Source organism: Coregonus lavaretus (genome assembly GCF_964263955.1).
Source record: "Coregonus lavaretus genome assembly, chromosome: 18".
In the NCBI taxonomy this organism is placed as follows: domain Eukaryota; kingdom Metazoa; phylum Chordata; class Actinopteri; order Salmoniformes; family Salmonidae; genus Coregonus; species Coregonus lavaretus.
The window spans coordinates 1,298,924-1,319,020 of NC_140005.1; the positions used below are offsets into that span (position 1 = coordinate 1,298,924).

A 20,097-nucleotide genomic window follows, 5' to 3' on the forward strand; every position below is an offset into this window, starting at 1 on the left:
AGGTTAGCTGTCTAGTTAGCTACAGAGGTTAGCTGGCTAGTTAGCTACAGTAGTTAGCTGGCTAGATAGCTTCAGAGGTTAGCTGGCTAGTTAGCTACAGAGGTTAGCTGGCTAGATAGCTTCAGAGGTTAGCTGGCTAGTTAGCTACAGATGTTAGCTGGCTAGTTAGCTACAGTAGTTAACTGGCTAGATAGCTTCAGAGGTTAGCTGGCTAGTTAGCTACAGTAGTTAGCTACTACCATCAGTTGTTGTTATTATCATTTTTTTTCCTTTCTATTCCACTGTTTTTAGAATGCATACTACTGGCATCTGAATATAGCGCAGGAAAAGGGAATCCGGACACACTGTGGACACGGTAGACACATTTAAATGTAGGTGTAGATGCATGACGTGTTTGGAATTCCATGATCAGAACTCTATGATGAGTAAACTAAAGCAGCATGAATTGTCAAATCTAAACATGGCCTCTGATAGCTAGAGCTATAATAATAATAATTCTTAAATTGATATATTTTTTCCCCCTCTCTCTCTCTCTTTCTCTCTCTCTCTCTCTCTCTCTCTCTCTCTCTCTCTCTCTCTCTCTCTCTCTCTCTCTCTCTCTACCCCTCTCACTCTCTCTCTCTCTCTCTCTCTACCCGTCTCTCTGTCTCTCTCTCTCTCTCTCTCTACCCGTCTCTCTGTCTCTGTCTCTGTCTCTGTCTCTGTCTCTCTCTCTCTCTCTCTCTCTCTCTCTCTCTCTCTCTCTACCCGTCTCTCTCTCTCTCTCTCTCTCTCTCTCTCTCTCTCTCTCTCTCTCTCTCTCTCTCTCTCTCTCTCTCCCCCTCTCTCTCTCTCTCTCTCTCTCTCTCCCCCTCTCTCTCTCTTTCTCTCTCTCGCCGGCCATTCTACTCCTGGCAGCGACACTCTAGACTCTCTTGTGTTCCTCGTTAGGTGTTTATCCACAGACAGACAGACAGACAGACAGACAGACGGACAGACAGACAGACTGACGTCCCCTTCCTCCCCAACCTAAACTAATGTTGGACCACAACAAAATATATATTTCATACCTTCAGATAGGGCATCTTTCATACCTTCAGATAGGGCATCTTTCATACCTTCAGATAGGGCATCTTTCATACCTTCAGATAGGGCATCTTTCATACCTTCAGATAGGGCATCTTTCATACCTTCAGATAGGGCTGTTGTGGTGACCGTATTTCCACCACACCGGTGGTCACGAGTCATGAAGGCAGTCAAATTCCACGTGACCGTTTAGTCACGGTAACTAGGCTTCTCCAAGCTCTGATGCTGCTGATGGTCATTAGTAGCCTACCAAACTTGCTAACTGCCTGGTACTCAGCACTCTATTGTCCCTCTAATCACTCTGACATCAATGCAAATGTCATCGAAAATCTAATCAAACACTTCATGAGAGCTAATGAGCTCATGTTGCGCAACATCTCTATAGGCTATGCAATTGCGTGAGAAAACAGAGTGATGGCCTCTATTAAAAAAGAGGAGGATCCCATCAGCTTTCTATAGGCTAGGCCTACTAAATGTATTTCTTAAGCAATGTGCTTAATATTAGGAATGTTATCTTTACAACAGGAGTATAGCCTACCTGACTGGCATGAAAATGAACCACGGGAAAAGCGTCCTCCGTTTCGCTATTTAAGTGCATAGATGACATGTATGTTTTCCCTGTTTCGAGACAGGTGTATGATAATGGTCCATTCTAAATCAAAACAAATTTCACACATATTATTTAGTATATGTAAAGACAAGATTAAATCAAGAATAGTCTGATGGGTGACAATATTAGCCTATCGCTTGTTAATTATATATCACTTTTGAATGATGTCCAGCGTAAGGCAAGAAGCAATGCCTTTTTTTGTTTCTTTTTCAAATCATATTCGCACACCTGTGGCCTAGCCCATAGGCCTATATGTTTTGATAAGGTTTGTATCACAACTAAAGTGGCCATATAACTTCTTAAAATGAAGCACATTAATCTGCTTTACAACGGGTGTAGAGCCTAACTGGCATACATAAGCAGCGCGTGAGTTTCAAGTTTGGGGAAGATCATTTTCACCATAAAAATGCACTTTTATAATAACAGCATTACATGCATAATCGCATTTAGAAAAATGTGTTTTCCTGCTAATGGAACATTCCCGCTTATAGCCTACTGACATGTGCGCATTGCTGCATTGATAATGTGAAGAAATAGCCTAATAGTTTACCAACATTTTAAGCTAAACGTTCTGATCTGTTGCGTCTGCCACATTGCGTAAAAAAGGTTTTCTGAATGCCTGTGGTTATATTAATTATAAATATATAAATATCGCATCCCACAACTGTCCCAGACTATGTTTGGAAAATGTATTCCTCGCACAGAATAGAATAGGTCAACTTTTGTACTACGGGGGATAGTAGATTGACATAGGCTAGTGCTTTTGCTGTTCGTTAGGCCTACTCATCTTGTTGGCTGACAAAAAGTACATGTGGACAGTTCTTCCAATATCTTCAACCTCGTAATTGGATAAGGACGCACGCAGCACTCGGAGAAGAACACAACGCTGCACTCAGGGAGAAGGACACAACGCAGCACTCAGGGAGAAGGACACAACGCAGCACTCAGGGAGAAGGACACAACGCAGCACTCAGGGAGAAGGACACAACGCAGCACTCAGGGAGAAGGACACAACGCAGCACTCAGGGAGAAGGACACAACGCAGCACTCAGGGAGAAGGACACAACGCAGCACTCAGGGAGAAGGACACAACGCAGCACTCAGGGAGAAGGACACAACGCAGCACTCAGGGAGAAGGACACAACGCAGCACTCAGGGAGAAGGACACAACGCAGCACTCAGGGAGAAGGGCACAATGACCACTGGCCGCAAAAGGCATGGATTTTTTTAGGGGATATTACGGCCACACAAAGGGGATGCCACCATGAAATTCTAGGCTTTATCAGGTGCTTGTCAAACTGTGAATGAGAGACTGATGAAGTGTGTACAGCCTGCACAAAAAACAAAGCAGAGCTCATGCCTTTCAAGATACTTTTAAAAAATAATCTTTAGAGTCGCATCATACAGCCTAAAAATCTAAACATATAGCCCAACATTTGTAGAAAAACTAAAGGTCCATAGTCCAGTCATAGGTACCCTGGTGAGGTCCATAGTGCAGTCATAGGTACCCTGGTGAGGTCCATAATGCAGTCATAGGTACCCTGGTGATGTCACGGTTCAGACAGACGACCAGAGGACCACAATTGCGTCACACCAGAAAGTTTATTAAACTTAAGGGAAAAGGGAAGTAGGGAGTGAATGAAGGCTCCAGGGGTAACAGGGATCCCGTCCAATGTGCTGGGTCTGTGCCCCCCCCAGTGGCAGCGATGCGTCCTATGAAGCCGGTGGTGGGTGGTCCAGAAGTCCTGGGGGGGGGGAGACACAGACACAACAGGGCGGAATGAAACAAGGCAGCAGTACAGTTCAAGGGAAATCCAAAATACGTAGTAGCAAGGCAGAAGGCTGGTCAGAGTTACCGGGATTGAAGAGTAGTCAGGAGTCGTAATGGCAGAAGCAGGTCTGGATCTCCTGGGGCAGATGAGTATCCAAAAATCAGGCAGGTCCGGGGTCACAAAACCAGGGTGAGCCAGAAGCGCGAGCAAACAGGTTCCGGGTGTGAGCTTTGCAGACGATCTGACACCGGAGAGCTGAAAGACAGGGCCTTAAATACTGGGAGAGGTAGTGGGTAATGCAGCGCAGCTGGCAGAGTAATTAGAGCAGAGCAGAGCAGGGACAGGTGGAGCTAGTTAGGCTGAGTAGAGAGAGTGGTGAGCAGAGTGGAAGAAAATAAGGTGGTAACCCGGTGGAGTGAGAGGCTCATGACAGAACCCCCCCCCCAAGGGACGGCCCCAGAAGTCCCAAGAGCAACACCACGCCGGGCGGGAGGAGGGGAGCCGGAGGAGGGCTAGAACTCCTCCGAACGGTCCGAGTGAACGTCCTCATCCTCGGAGGAAGCCGGAGGGCCGTGGTCGGGAGATGGGACGGGTCCCGAGACAGGATCAGGCACAGGACAGGAAGCCGAGCGGGCAGGACGGTTAGGGACCCCTCTAGGGCGGCCCCTACGGATTGCAGGTTGATCAGGATGCTGTTGGTGGAAAGCGGTGATGAGAGTCCTATCCACAATCCGACTAGCTGGCACCCAGGTCCTTTCCTCAGGTCCATAGCCCTCCCAGTCAATGAGGTACTGGAGACCCCTACCCCTCCGTCTGGACCGAAGCAGGCGGCGGACGGTGTAAACCAGACCACCATCGACGAGCCGTGGAGGAGGAGGACAAGGCGCAGCAGGGACCAGCGGACTCTCATGGATGGGCTTAATCTTAGACACATGGAAAGTGGGGTGCACCCTCAGGGAATTAGGCAGTTGGAGCCGGACAGCAGTTGGGCTAATCACTCTTATGATAGGGAATGGGCCAATGAACCGAGGTGCCAGCTTCTGCGACTCCACCCTGAGTGGCAGGTTCTTCGATGACAACCACACCCTTTGACCAACATGGTAGGTGGGAGCAGGAATTCTCCGACGGTTGGCCCCGGTAGTGTAGCTGGCAACGGATCTGAGGAGTGTGGCTCGGGCTTGTGACCAGGTGCGGCGACATCGACGGGCAAAAGCAAGTGCAGATGGGCAAGTAACCTCCTCTTCCTGGCTGGCAAATAGAGGAGGCTGGTATCCATAAACACATTGGAAAGGGGACATACCGATGGCAGAGCAGGTCAGAGAATTGTGTGCGTACTCCACCCATGTCAATTGCTGCGACCAGGAGTGGGGGTTGCGTGAAGTCATGCATCGCAGTGCCTTCTCGAGCTCCTGATTAGCCCGCTCTGACTGCCCATTGGATTGGGGATGGAATCCGGAAGTCAGACTGACTGTGGCTCCCAGCAGGTGACAGAACTCCTTCCAAAAAGCGGAGGAGAATTGTGGACCACGGTCAGAAACTACATCCTTAGGCAGTCCGTGGATCCGGAAGACGTGTTCCAGGACCACCTGGGCGGTCTCCTTGGCGGTTGGGAGCTTGGGGAGGGGAATGAAGTGTGCCATCTTGCTGAAACGGTCAACTATGGTGAGAATGACGGTCATGCCACTTGAAGGGGGCAGCCCCGTGACAAAGTCAAGGGCGATGTGAGACCAGGGACGTCTGGGCACAGGCAGGGGCTGCAGCAATCCGGCTGGGGGCTGGCAGGACGACTTGTGTTGGTTGCAGATGGGGCAGGCTTGGACGAATTCCCGTACATCCTTCCTCAGAGAGGGCCACCAGAACCTCTGGGCGAGCAGGTTGTAAGTGCGGGTGGAGCCAGGGTGACAAGCTAGGCGGGAGTCATGTCCCCACTGAACGACCTGGGACCTCAGGTCTTCGGGGACAAAAAGGCGGTCAGCTGGGCAAGTGCTGGGACCTGGCTGGTTACGGAGAGCCTCCAGCACCTGTTCCTCAACAGCCCAGGTCAGAGCTGCAACGATGCAGGGACTTGGCAGAATCGACACAGGGTCCTTGGAGGGGGTGTCATCCTTCTGGAATTGACGGGAGAGGGCGTCTGGCTTGGTGTTGCGTGATCCAGGCCGGTATGACAGAGTGAAATTAAACCTGGTGAAGAACAGGGCCCAGCGGGACTGCCTGGAGTTCAACCGTTTGGCCGTGCGGATGTACTCCAAGTTCTTATGATCGGTCCAAACGAGAAATGGAATGGTGGACCCCTCCAGCCAGTGACGCCACTCCTCCAAGGCAAGCTTCACAGCCAGCAGCTCACGGTTCCCTATGTCGTAATTGCACTCAGAGGGGGACAACCGACGTGAGAAAAAGGCACAGGGATGGAGCTTCCTATCCTCCGCAGCCCACTGAGAAATCACAGCACCAACTCCCACATCCGAGGCGTCCACCTCCACAATGAATTGCCGGTCCACATCAGGCATCTGGAGGATGGGAGCGGAGGTGAACCTCACCTTGAGGGTACTGAAGGCTTTGTCGGCTGCTGGGGTCCAGGTGAAGGGTTGCTTGGTGCTGGTTAGAGCAGTGAGAGGGGCAGCAACGGTACTGTAGTTCCGGATAAACTTTCTATAGAAGTTAGCAAACCCCAGAAACTGTTGCAGCTTCTTTCTGTTCTCCGGAACTGGCCATGAAGTGACTGCTGATACTTTGGCAGGATCCATTTGGATACTTCCCTCTGCCACTATGTACCCCAGGAAGGCCACTGTCTTGACGTGAAACTCACATTTCTCTGCCTTGGCGTAGAGGGAATTCTCCAGAAGACGATGAAGGACTTGCTGGACATGGCGGGTGTGTTCAGACAGGTTTCTGGAGTAGATTAAGATGTCATCCAGGTAAACGAAGACAAACTTGTTTAACATGTCCCGCAGTACATCATTCACTAGAGCCTGGAACACAGCAGGAGCATTGGTGAGGCCAAAAGGCATAACCAGATACTCGTAGTGGCCTGTTGGTGTATTGAATGCGGTTTTCCATTCATCTCCCTCCCGGATCCGCACTAGGTGGTAAGCGTTTCTGAGATCCAACTTGGTAAAAACAGTGGCTCCCTGGAGCAACTCAAAAGCAGAGGTGAGCAGAGGCAGAGGGTAACGGTTTTTCACTGTGATGTCGTTGAGTCCCCTGTAGTCGATGCAGGGGCGAAGAGATCCGTCCTTCTTCCCCACAAAGAAGAAGCCAGCACCAGCAGGAGATGAAGATGAACGGATTAATCCTGCGGACAGAGAGCCATTGATGTAGTCCTCCATGGACTTTCTTTCAGGAGCAGACAACGAATAAAGACGACCCTTTGGAGGGGCTGTTCCAGGGAGGAGGTCGATGGCACAGTCGTACGGTCGGTGAGGGGGCAGAGATGTGGCTCTTGCTTTGTCAAACACCTCTCTGAGACCATGGTAGCATTCTGGGACATTGGAGAGGTCAGGAGCGGAGTTAGTAGGTACTGGCCGAGGGGGTAGTGCGGCAGCAAGCAGGCAGGTTCGGTGGCAGTCCTCTCCCCACTCCCTGATCACCCCGGTCACCCAGTCGAGCTGAGGGTTGTGCCGGCGGAGCCATGGGTAACCCAGGATGAGGGGTTGGCCTGGAGAGGGGAGCAGGTGAAACTGGATAGTCTCTTGATGGTTTCCGGACAGACCCATCGAGACCGGGGCCGTGACATGAGTGACCGATCCGAGTAAGTGTCCGTCCAGTGCCCGGGCAGGAATAGGAGGTGTCAAACGGAGGTTCTCCAGTCCCAGTTGGCGTGCCAGCTTGATGTCCATTATGTTGGCTTCGGTGCCAGAATCCACCAGAGCAGCCAGGGTGTGAGTTGAGTCAGAGAGGCGGAGGTGAACTTGCAGCAGGGGTTTGCGGTCGGAGGACTGGATGGTCATTGAACTCAACCGGACTCCCCCTATGCCCGGTGAGCTTCGGCCCTTTAAAGGGCAGGTTACCACACGATGTCCATCACCTCCACAATAGAGGCAGAGGTTTGAGGTGAAGCGTCGCTGGCGCTCTGCAGGAGTGAGAGAGGCTCGCCCAATCTCCATAGGCTCAGACTGATCAAGCTGACCTGGGTGAGTGGCAGTAGATGACAGGAGCCCAGTCGGATCTCTCCGAATGCCGGTAGTAGGTGGACCTTGGCGCCCCCTCTCACGACGACGGGTCTGTATCCTTCTGTCGATCCTGACAGTTAGTGCGATGGCTTCATCAAGAGTGGAAGGCAGTTCATGGGAGACCAACTCGTCCTTGATATAGTCAGCCAAACTATGGAAGAACGCGTCCACCAACGATGGTGTGTTCCAAGAACTTCGTCTAGCCAGGGTTCGGAAGTCGATGGAATGGTCTGCGACTGTACGTCTGCCTTGTCGAATACTGAACAGTTCACGAGACGCCTCTGCGGTTGGTGAATCCAGGTCAAACACCCTCAGCATCTCCTCAGCAAACAGGTCGAAGGTTGCACATGCGGGGGTTTGACGTTCGAACTCTGCTGTTCCCCAGAGTCGAGCTCGGCCCGTCAGGTGAGTGATGGCATACCCAACTTTAGCCCCCTCCGTGGCGAAGGTCCTTGGCTGCAAGGAGAACTGAAGTCGGCAGCTAGTCAGGAATGGCCGGACCTGGGTTGAATCGCCGTTGAACCGCTCGGGGTTTCCAATCTTGGGTTCCGGAGCAGCGGCTGCAATGACCGGGGCAGGTAACTCGGGGGCAGGGCTGGTGGGCAGACTGGCTGGGGTCAGGTTGGTGAGGAGTTGAATGATCATGGCGAGTTGTTGTTGCTGCTGCTGGAACTGCTGCTCATGCTCATCGGTTTCCATGTCGGGGAAAGTGTGCGCTGAGTCCATAATGGTCAGATCGTACTGTCACGGTTCAGACAGACGACCAGAGGACCACAATTGCGTCACACCAGAAAGTTTATTAAACTTAAGGGAAAAGGGAAGTAGGGAGTGAATGAAGGCTCCAGGGGTAACAGGGATCCCGTCCAATGTGCTGGGTCTGTGCCCCCCCCAGTGGCAGCGATGCGTCCTATGAAGCCGGTGGTGGGTGGTCCAGAAGTCCTGGGGGGGGGGAGACACAGACACAACAGGGCGGAATGAAACAAGGCAGCAGTACAGTTCAAGGGAAATCCAAAATACGTAGTAGCAAGGCAGAAGGCTGGTCAGAGTTACCGGGATTGAAGAGTAGTCAGGAGTCGTAATGGCAGAAGCAGGTCTGGATCTCCTGGGGCAGATGAGTATCCAAAAATCAGGCAGGTCCGGGGTCACAAAACCAGGGTGAGCCAGAAGCGCGAGCAAACAGGTTCCGGGTGTGAGCTTTGCAGACGATCTGACACCGGAGAGCTGAAAGACAGGGCCTTAAATACTGGGAGAGGTAGTGGGTAATGCAGCGCAGCTGGCAGAGTAATTAGAGCAGAGCAGAGCAGGGACAGGTGGAGCTAGTTAGGCTGAGTAGAGAGAGTGGTGAGCAGAGTGGAAGAAAATAAGGTGGTAACCCGGTGGAGTGAGAGGCTCATGACAGGTGAGGTCCATAGTCCAGTCATAGGTACCCTGGTGAGGTCCATAGTCCAGTCATAGGGACCCTGGTGAGGTCCATAGTGCAGTCATAGGTACCCTGGTGAGGTCCATAGTGCAGTCATAGGTACCCTGGTGAGGTCCATAGTCCAGTCATAGGGACCCTGGTGAGGTCCATAGTCCAGTCATAGGTACCCTGGTGAGGTCCATAGTGCAGTCATAGGTACCCTGGTGAGGTCCATAGGGCAGTCATAGGTACCCTGGTGAGGTCCATAGTCCAGTCATAGGTACCCTGGTGAGGTCCATAGGGCAGTCATAGGTACCCTGGTGAGGTCCATAGGGCAGTCATAGGTACCCTGGTGAGGTCCATAGGGCAGTCATAGGTACCCTGGTGAGGTCCATAGGGCAGTCATAGGGACCCTGGTGAGGTCCATAGTCCAGTCATAGGTACCCTGGTGAGGTCCATAGGGCAGTCATAGGTACCCTGGTGAGGTCCATAGGGCAGTCATAGGTTCAATTGGTCTGGTGAGAAGAGGGGAGAGTCTGAGTATGCAGGCCATGGAAGAACTGGGACATTTTCAGCTTCAAGGAATTGTGTACAGATCCTTGTGACATGGGGCCGTGCATTATCATGCTGAAACATGAGGTGATGGCGGCGGATGAATGGCACGACAATGGGCCTCAGGATCTCGTCACGGTATCTCTGTGCATTCAAATTGCCATCGTTGTCCGTAGCTTATGCCTGCCCATACCATAACCCCACCGCCACCATGGGGCACTCTGTTCACAACGTTGACATCAGCAAACCGCTCACCCACACGACGCCATACACGCTGTCTGCCATCTACCCGGTACAGTTGAAACCAGGATTCATCCGTGAAGAGCACACTTCTCCAGCGTGCCAGTGGCCATCGAAGGTGAGCGTTTGCCCACTGAAGTCGGTTACGATGCCAAACTGCAGTCAGGTCATGACCCTGGTGAGGACGACGAGCAGGCAGATGAGCTTCCCTGAGACGCTTTCTGACAGTTTGTGAAGAAATGTTTCAGCATGCCAATTACACCCTCACTCAAAACTTAAGACATCAAGCTTTTTGTGCATATGGAAAATGTCTGGGATATTTTATTTTAGCTCATGAAACATGGGCCCAACACTTTACATGTTGCGTTCATATTTTTGTTCAGTGTATATCAATATTTGCCCATAAAGGAGTTTCCACCGCCATTTCTCGCATAATGAATTTTTCCCCCACAATAAAATCCCATTTCCAAGGAGCAAATGATCTGTCTGCAATAATACATTTGTACTGAAACTTCCTAACAGAAACTAACAGTACTCAAATGGCAACCTATTCCCCAGACCAGAACTAAAAGTAGTGCATTTATATTTATAACTACTAAAAGTACTATATATATAAAAAAGCACTCTCTCTCTCTCTCTCTCTATATATATATATATATATATATATATATATATATATATATATATATATATATTAGGGGTGTAACGATCCATCTACTACATCGATGTATCGATTTATATTCCTATGATCCAACTACATCGATCTGTGCTCGGCGAGTTGGCCTTTTGGACAACATATATCGATCTAACATCGTTTTAAAATGTAATAAATCGATTGTATCGATACTAGGAAATAACCCATTGGATTTAAGCACGTCAGACTTTATATGCAGGGGTGCACATAACTGGTACGCAGGTACGCAAGCGCGACAAAAATCAGGAATGCGTAATGCCACTTGTGTTACTACGCGCCTTTGCGTACTTGACCGATCTTCTCATCTAACCTTACACATGACATGTTGCTTGTCAACTACTGTCAGGGATTTCCAAAAAGCAACAGACATTAAGCAGCTTCTTTGGCGTTTCGCCACCTACAAAGAAACGCCAACTGGAGCCAGAGCCGAAGAAAATACTTTTTTCGGAAAAGTGGCTCCAAGATGTGCAGTGGCTTGAAGCTAACGATGAGCGCACTGAAATGTGGTGCAAGATTTGCCGCTCAAATCCACATCTAGCAGACAAAACAAGTGCATTTTATAAAGGCTCAAAGAATTTCAACCATCCTTTATTTGACAAACATGAAAAGAGCAAGGAGCACACGAATGTGGCGCAAGCCATTGCTAAACAAGCTAGCCGAGAAGAAATGTCCAGTCGCCCACTTGCCAGATGGCGAGACAAGCTGAATGAAGAACAGCGGCAAGCTCTGTTTAATATTTTTCTCCTCGCCTTCCATAAAGCTAAACACGCACGTCCCATGTCTTCCTATTCTGAGGATGTTCCTTTACTGAAGCGGCTAGGAGTAAATATATATACATATCATTCACGTGAAGGGGGCACACGGATCATGCAGAGCATCGCTCACACCATCAGCGGGGAGTTACGAGCCAAGTTGCAGTCTGCTGAATTTTGGGGGCTGCTTTTTGATGGATCTGAGGACATCACAAAAACTGAGCAGGAAATCGTTTACATTGTGTCAGTGTCCAGCAACGGAGAGTTTACTTCAGACTTTATTGGACTGATTGAATTGGGTGCTGACCGAACTGCGCAGGCCATAACAGACGGACTTGTGAGACTTTTCAGGACACAGGCTTGGATGACTGGACAACAAAGTTGGTCGCTGTGTTTACAGACGGGGCTGCTGTCAACGTAGGTACAGTGGGGGAAAAAAGTATTTATTCAGCCACCAATTGTGCAAGTTCTCCCACTTAAAAAGATGAGAGAGGCCTGTCATTTTCATCATAGGTACACGTCAACTATGACGGACGAATTGAGAAAAAATAATCCAGAAAATCACATTGTAGGATTTTTTATGAATTTATTTGCAAATTATGGTGGAAAATAAGTATTTGGTCACCTACAAACAGGCAAGATTTCTGGCTCTCACAGACCTGTAACTTCTTCTTTAAGAGGCTCCTCTGTCCTCCACTCGTTACCTGTAGTAATGGCACCTGTTTGAACTTGTTATCAGTATAAAAGACACCTGTCCACAACCTCAAACAGTCACACTCCAAACTCCACTATGGCCAAGACCAAAGAGCTGTCAAAGGACACCAGAAACAAAATTGTAGACCTGCACCAGGCTGGGAAGACTGAATCTGCAATAGGTAAGCAGCTTGGTTTGAAGAAATCAACTGTGGGAGCAATTATTAGGAAATGGAAGACATACAAGACCACTGATAATCTCCCTCGATCTGGGACTCCACGCAAGATCTCACCCCGTGGGGTCAAAATGATCACAAGAACGGTGAGCAAAAATCCCAGAACCACACGGGGGACCTAGTGAATGACCTGCAGAGAGCTGGGACCAAAGTAACAAAGCCTACCATCAGTAACACACTACGCCGCCAGGGACTCAAATCCTGCAGTGCCAGACGTGTCCCCCTGCTTAAGCCAGTACATGTCCAGGCCCGTCTGAAGTTTGCTAGAGTGCATTTGGATGATCCAGAAGAGGATTGGGAGAATGTCATATGGTCAGATGAAACCAAAATAGAACTTTTTGGTAAAAACTCAACTAGTCGTGTTTGGAGGACAAAGAATGCTGAGTTGCATCCAAAGAACACCATACCTACTGTGAAGCATGGGGGTGGAAACATCATACTTTGGGGCTGTTTTTCTGCAAAGGGACCAGGACGACTGATCCGTGTAAAGGAACGAATGAATGGGGCCATGTATCGTGAGATTTTGAGTGAAAACCTCCTTCCATCAGGAAGGGCATTGAAGATGAAACGTGGCTGGGTCTTTCAGCATGACAATGATCCCAAACACACCGCCCGGGCAACGAAGGAGTGGCTTCGTAAGAAGTATTTCAAGGTCCTGGAGTGGCCTAGCCAGTCTCCAGATCTCAACCCCATAGAAAATCTTTGGAGGGAGTTGAAAGTCCGTGTTGCCCAGCGACAGCCCCAAAACATCACTGCTCTAGAGGAGATCTGCATGGAGGAATGGGCCAAAATACCAGCAACAGTGTGTGAAAACCTTGTGAAGACTTACAGAAAACGTTTGACCTGTGTCATTGCCAACAAAGGGTATATAACAAAGTATTGAGAAACTTTTGTTATTGACCAAATACTTATTTTCCACCATAATTTGCAAATAAATTCATTAAAAATCCTACAATGTGATTTTCTGGAAAAAAAAATCTCATTTTGTCTGTCATCATTGACGTGTACCTATGATGAAAATTACAGGCCTCTCTCATCTTTTTAAGTGGGAGAACTTGCACAATTGTTGGCTGACTAAATACTTTTTTTCCCCACTGTATCTACAACGGCGTTGTGCCAAAACTCCGGCAACATGCTGCGGTTGGAGACTCCCTTGTGCACATTCTGTGCACCGCACACACACTGGAGAATTGCGCGAAATCAGCTGATCGCAACGTTCCTTACTGTGAGACATTTCATCGCTCTGTGGTCAAGCTGCTGCAGTTTTATTTACAAAAAGGTGGAGCAAAAAAACTGCTGCACTGAATAAGCTATGTGAAGAAAATGGGATCTCCTTTGTGACGCTGGGTAAGTTTCATAATATCAGATGGTCTGCATGGAGGCATGAAACACTGTTAAAAATATCAAGACTATTGCCAGCCATTAAAATGCAACTGGTTACGAGTGATAACAGTGACTTGCAGCATATCTGCACAGAGCGTTTTCAGTGCTTTCTGTCAAACATGCTTGACATTTGCAACATTTTGAAGACCACATCCATTAGGTTTCAGAAGGAAAAGCTGACCATTGGAGAATGTAAGGATGAACTCATGGTGGCCATTGGACAGTTCACATTTCTGCTTGATGGTGAAAGCCACAGGGCACACACTGTTTCCAATGCTGATGCTGACAGAGACAATACTCAGGGGGTTAATTGAAGAGTTTGAAATCAGATATGACTCCCTCAAGTCATTCTTAGTATTTGATCCTTCAACATGGCCTCAGGAAATGCAAGACCTCCACAGTTTTGGAAACACAACAGTTTGCAGCATTCTCAAGAAATATGAGGCCACCTTGCAACTTGACAAAGATACCACTGTGACAGAATGGATGCGCTTAAAGCTGGCAGGAAAACGCCTGGGAGCCTCTTCTGTGTATGACTTGGTCCAAATAGTAAATACAAGTAACCCAGATGCTTACTCCAACATCAACAAGGTGGTTAAGCTGTCTCTTACACTGCCTTTAAGCAGTGCAGCTTGTGAGAGGGGATTCTCACATCTCAACATAATAAAAAGTACAGATCTCGTCTGTCACATGCTCGTCTCTCAGCACTGATGCACATTCACCTGTCAAAGCAGACCACAGAGACATTTGACCCAAAGCCTGCTGTTGACCTGTGGACGGAGACAGCTAATCGGAGGCTCAACCAAGGACAGGGAGGTGCATCTGCAGCATCTTCATCATCTACCATGCAGGAAGCTGAAGCAGAGGACAGTGGGGGGCGACACTGAAGAGGACAGTGGTGGCGGCACTGAGGACAGTGAGGAAGACTGCACTTATTAAGACCACGCTACATATGGGGTGAGTACCAGACACCATCTGCTGGTACTCACCTGAGTAACTCACTGAAAAAGTTATGTGCACCCCTGTTTATATGGATGTTTTTTCTTAGCACTTTTAATGATAAAGGCTTTAAACATTACTCGATTCAGTCTGCCTATCCGTGACGTCATCGCCCCGCGCCAGCAGCAGCGCAAAGGCGCCAAGACAACAAAACATAGCATGGCGGACGACAGAGGAGAAGCCGACGAGCGAGAAATTATCAAGCCACCATTGCGGTCCTTACAAGAAACAGGAATCTAGGAATCTTCACCTGCACTGTCCAGTATCCAGGTATTTATTTCAGTCACACTGGTTGAATTTTTGGCTAAAAGGTTACTGAATCGATTTCAAGTCACTGAATCGTTTCGGATCGTATCGTTCTAAATGAACCAATATCGTCCTTGAATCGTATCGACAACCACGAATCGTGATACAAATCGAATCGTTGTTAAAACGAATCGTTACACCCCTAATATATATATATATATATATATATATATATATATATATACAGTGCCCTCCACTATTATTGGCACCCCTGTTTAAGATGTGGTCGAGGACTTCCAAAAATTCTCATTTTTTTTTAAACAACATAGAATCCAAATGCAAAAAAAATAGAAAAATCCAACCTTTTATTTAAGTACATTACTTTGGTGGTAAAAAAAAAATCACACATTTAGAAAAAAAAAAACTTGAAATCATGTGTCCCACAATTATTGGCACCCCTAACAATTCCGCTGAAAATGTTAATTGATTTTTAAAAAAATATATTTTTCTGTAGTTGCTAAAGTTGGTCAGGGTATCTATGAACTTGTAATTAGTAATTCATGACTTCCTGTTTCCCTGGGGTATAAATATGACGTGACACAGAGGCCTAATTCTCTTACCCATTTGTCAACATGGCAAAGACAAGAGAACACACCATTCAAGTAAGGCAGATTTGTGTCGACCTTCATAAGTCAGGCAATGGCTACAAGAAAATAGCCACTCGCCTTAACTTGCCCGTATCTACAGTCAGAGGAATCATTAAGAAGTTTAAAACAACTGGAACAGTGACAAACAAGGCTGGAAGAGGTCCCAAGTTTATCTTGCCACAACGCACAGTGAGGAGGATGGTAAGAGAAGTAAAAAAAAGTCCTAAGCTCACTGTCACAGAATTGCATCAAAGAGTGACATCTTGGGGTCACAAAGTCTCCAAAACAACCATCAGACGCTCTCTACATGCCAACAAGCTGTTTGGGAGGCATGCAAGGAAAAAGCCTTTTCTCACTAACACTCACAAACGTAAACGTCTGGAGTTTGCTAAGCGGCACTGGGACTTCAACTGGGATCGTGTGCTTTGGTCAGATGAGACTAAGATTGAGCTTTTTGGCAACAAACACTCTAAGTGGGTCTGGCGTAAAACAAAAAATGAGTATGCCAAAAAGCACCTCATGCCCACCGTGAAGTATGGTGGAGGATCTGTGATGCTGTGGGCCTGTTTCTCTTCCAAAGGCCCTGGGAACCTTGTTAGGGTGCATGGCATTATGAACGCTTTGAACTACCAGGACATTTTAAATAAAAACCTGATGGCCTCTGCCAGAAAGCTGAAGATGGGTCGTCATTGGGTCTTTCAACAGGATAATGATCCAAAACATGTGGCAAAATCTACACAAAAATGGTTCAGCAGTCACAAACTCAAGGTCCTCCCATGGCCATCTCAGTCCCCAGACCTCAACCCAATCGAAAACCTGTGGGGCGAGCTAAAGAGGAGAGTGCATAAGAGAGGACCCAGGACACTGGATGATCCCTCTCTCTGTGTTCTCCAATCTTGTGAAATGTTATAGGAGGAGATTAAGTGCTGTCTTGTTGGCAAAAGGGGGTTGTACAAAGTATTAACATCAGGGGTGCCAAAAATTGTGGGACACATGATTTCAAGTTTTTTTTTTCTAAATGTGTGATTTTTTTTTTTTTACACCAAAGTAATGTGCTTAAATAAAAGGTTGGATTTTTCTCTTTTTTTGCATTTGGGTTCTATGTTGTTTAAAAAAAAAGGAGCATTTTTGGAAGTCTTCGACCACATCTTAAACAGGGGTGCCAATAATAGTGGAGGGCACTGTATATATATATAATATGGAATAGACTACCATGTGGGACAGGCCCATAGTCTACCAGAATAAGGGGACCTCTAACCATTTAACTTTTACTTCAAATATACATATACCATTTTTTGCCTGTAAATATAAGTTTATAACAAGTAAATATACAGTTGAAGTCGGAAGTTTACATACACTTAGGTTGGAGTCATTAAAACTTGTTTTTCAACCACTTCACACATTTCTTGTTAACAAACTATAGTTTTGGCAAGTCGGTTAGGACATCTACTTTGCATGACACAAGTACATTTTCCAACAACTGTTTACAGACAGATTATTTCACTTATAATTCACTGTATCACAATTCCATTGGGTCAGAAGTTTACATACACTAATTTGACTGTGCCTTTAAACAGCTTGGAAAATTCCAGAAAATTATGTCATGGCTTTAGAAGCTTCTGATACGCTAATTGACATAATCAAGTCAATTGGAGGTGTACCTGTGGATGTATTTCAAGGCCTACCTTCAAACTCAGTGCCTCTTTGCTTGACATCATGGGAAAATCAAAAGAAATCAGCCAAGACCTCAGAAGAAAAATTGTAGACCTCCACAAGTCTGGTTTATCCTTGGGAGCAATTTCCAAAGGCCTGAAGGTACCACGTTCATCTGTACAAACAATAGTCCGCAAGTATAAACACCATGGGACCACACAGCCGCCATACCGCTCAGGAAGGAGACGCGTTCTGTCTCCTAGAGATGAACGTACTTTGGTGCGAAAAGTGCAAATCAATCCCAGAACAACAGCAAAGGACCTTGTGAAGATGCTGGAGGAAACCGGTACAAAAGTATCTATATCCACAGTAAAACGAGTCCTATATCGACATAACCTGAAAGGGCGCTCAGCAAGGAAGAAATCAGCAAGGAAGAACCCCCACAGCATCATGCTGTGGGGGTGCTTTGCTGCAGGAGGGACTGGTGCACTTCACAAAATAGATGGCATCATGAGGAAGGAAAATTATGTGGATATATTGAAGCAACATCTCAAGACATCAGTCAGGAAGTTAAAGCTTGGTTGCAAATGGGTCTTCCAAATTGACAATGACCCCAAGCATACTTCCAAAGTTGTGGCAAAATGGCTTAAGGACAACAAAGTCAAGGTATTGGAGTGGCCATCACAAAGCCCTGACCTCAATCCTATAGAAAATATGTGGGCAGAACTGGAAAAGCATGTGCGAGCAAGGAGGCCTACAAACCTTACTCAGTTACACCAGCTCTGTCAGGAGGAATGGGCCAAAATTCACCAAACCTATTGTGGGAAGCTTGTGGAAGGCTACCCGAAACGTTAGACCCAAGTTAAAGAATTTAAAGGCAAGTACTAATTGAGCATATGTAAACTTCTGACCCACTGGGAATGTGATGAAAGAAATAAAAGCTTAAATAAATCATTCTCTCTACTATTATTATGACATTTCACATTCTTAAAATAAAGTGGTGATCCTAACTGACCTAAAACAGGGCATTTTTACTAGGATTAAATGTTGGGAAGTGTGAAAAACTGAGTTTAAATGTATTTGGGTAAGGTGTATGTGAACTTTCGACTTCAACTGTAGGTTCATATAGAAATTCTTTGCTTTTGACTTTTATTTGTAACCCTCCTGTGTTTCTCCAGTGTAAAGACTTCTTCAGGGCCGGGCGGGGGATTTATGAAGACCTGTGTCGCAGACTGCCACTTTACTCCTCAGACTTCACAGATGGTAGGCTGGGCCAAACTCCTTTGATAATCCGTTTTTTCTGTCAACACCTCAGTGGTGCGTCTCTCACTGCATTATTCTCAGATTTTCAATTACTATATTTTATATATATATATATACCTGTCAAAAGTTTGGACACCTACTCATTCAAGGGTTTTTCTTTATTTTTACTATTTTCTACATTGTAGAATAATAGTGAAGACATCAAAACTATGAAATAACACATATGGAATCATGTAGTAACCAAAAAAAAGTATTAAACAAATCAAACTCATCCCAAACCATCTCAATTGGGTTGAGGTCGGGGGATTGTGGAGGCCAGGTCATCTGCTGCAGCACTCCATCACTCTCCTTCTTGGTCAAATAGCCCTTACACAGCCTGGAGGTGTGTTGGGTCATAGTCCTGTTGAAAAACAAATGATTGTCCCATTAAGCCCAAACGAGATGGGATGGCGTATCGCTGCAGAATGCTGTGGTAGCCATGCTGGTTAAGTGTGCCTTGAATTCAAAATAAATCACAGACAGTGTCACCAGCAAAGCAACCCCACACCATCACACCTCCTCCTTCATGCTTTACGGTGGGAAATACACATGCGGAGATCATCCGTTCACCCACACCGCATCTCACAAAGACACGGCGGTTGGAACCAGAAATCTCAAATTTGGACTCCAGACCAAAGGACAAATTTCCACTAGTCTAATGTCCATTGCTCGTGTTTCTTGGACCAAGCAAGTCTCTTCTTCTTATTGGTGTCCTTTAGTAGTGGTTTCTTTGCAGCAATTCGACCATGAAGGCCTGATTCACACAGTCTCCTCTGAACAGTTGATGTTGAGATGTGTCTGTTACTTGAACTCTGAAGCATTTATTTGGGCTGCAATTTCTGAGGCTGGTAACTCTAATGAACTTATCCTCTGCAGCAACGGTAACTCTGGGTCTTCCATGGTTTTTGGGACTGCACTTGAAGAAACTTTTAAAGTTCTTGAAATGTTCCATGTTGACTGACCTTCATGTCTTAAAGTAATGATGGACTGTCGTTTCTCTTTGCTTATTTGAGCTGTTCTTGCCATAATATGGACTTGGTCTTTTACCAAATAGTGCAATCTTCTATATACCCCCTCTACCTTGTCACAACACAACTGATTGGCTCTAACGCATTAAGAAGGAATTCCACAAATTAACTTTTAGGAAGGCACACCTGTTAATTGAAATGCATTCCAGGTGACTACCTCATGAAGCTGGTTGAGAGAATGCCAAGAGTGTGCAAAGCTGTCATCAAGGCAAAGGGTGGCTATTTGAAGAATCTCAAATATAAAATTTGATTTGATATGTTTGTCACGGTTTCGGCCGAGGCAGCTCCTCCTCCTTGTTCGGGCGGGTTTCGCCGGTCGTCGTCTCCGGAGTACTAGCTGCCACCGCTCCATGTTTCCTGTTTTGATTAGTTCTGTCTGTTAGCCACACCTGTCTTGTGTTATGTCTCATTAAGCACCCTATTTAGTTTCCTTGTTGTTAGTGTAGTGTTGTGTGTAATTGTTTTGTGTCAGGTGTTTATGCGTGTCCCGTGTTTCGGCACGCCATTTGCTAATTAGCTTCCTCCTCGGTTGAGGAGAGTTTTGCGCCCTGTGTTGTGCGCTCGTGTTTGGACGCCTGTGTGCGTCTTTTGGCCTCTGGCTGTTTTTGGATTATTTTGCACTCTCCAGTAAAGCCTTGTTGGACTGTCTCTCTGCTT

The 20,097-nt window shown here is 46.9% G+C and overlaps 1 protein-coding gene across 1 annotated transcript in view; it reads left to right on the forward strand.

Moving 5' to 3' along the window:
* The window catches only part of slc4a11 (solute carrier family 4 member 11), a gene marked incomplete at both ends in the record, with an annotated part of 170,615 nt that overhangs the window by 94,069 nt on the left and 56,449 nt on the right, over positions 1–20,097 (forward strand). Inside the window, one exon of the mRNA XM_084181509.1 lies at positions 18,289–18,373. Coding sequence (XP_084037635.1) covers positions 18,289–18,373 — 85 coding nt within the window. The remainder of the gene's footprint in view (positions 1–18,288; positions 18,374–20,097) is intronic.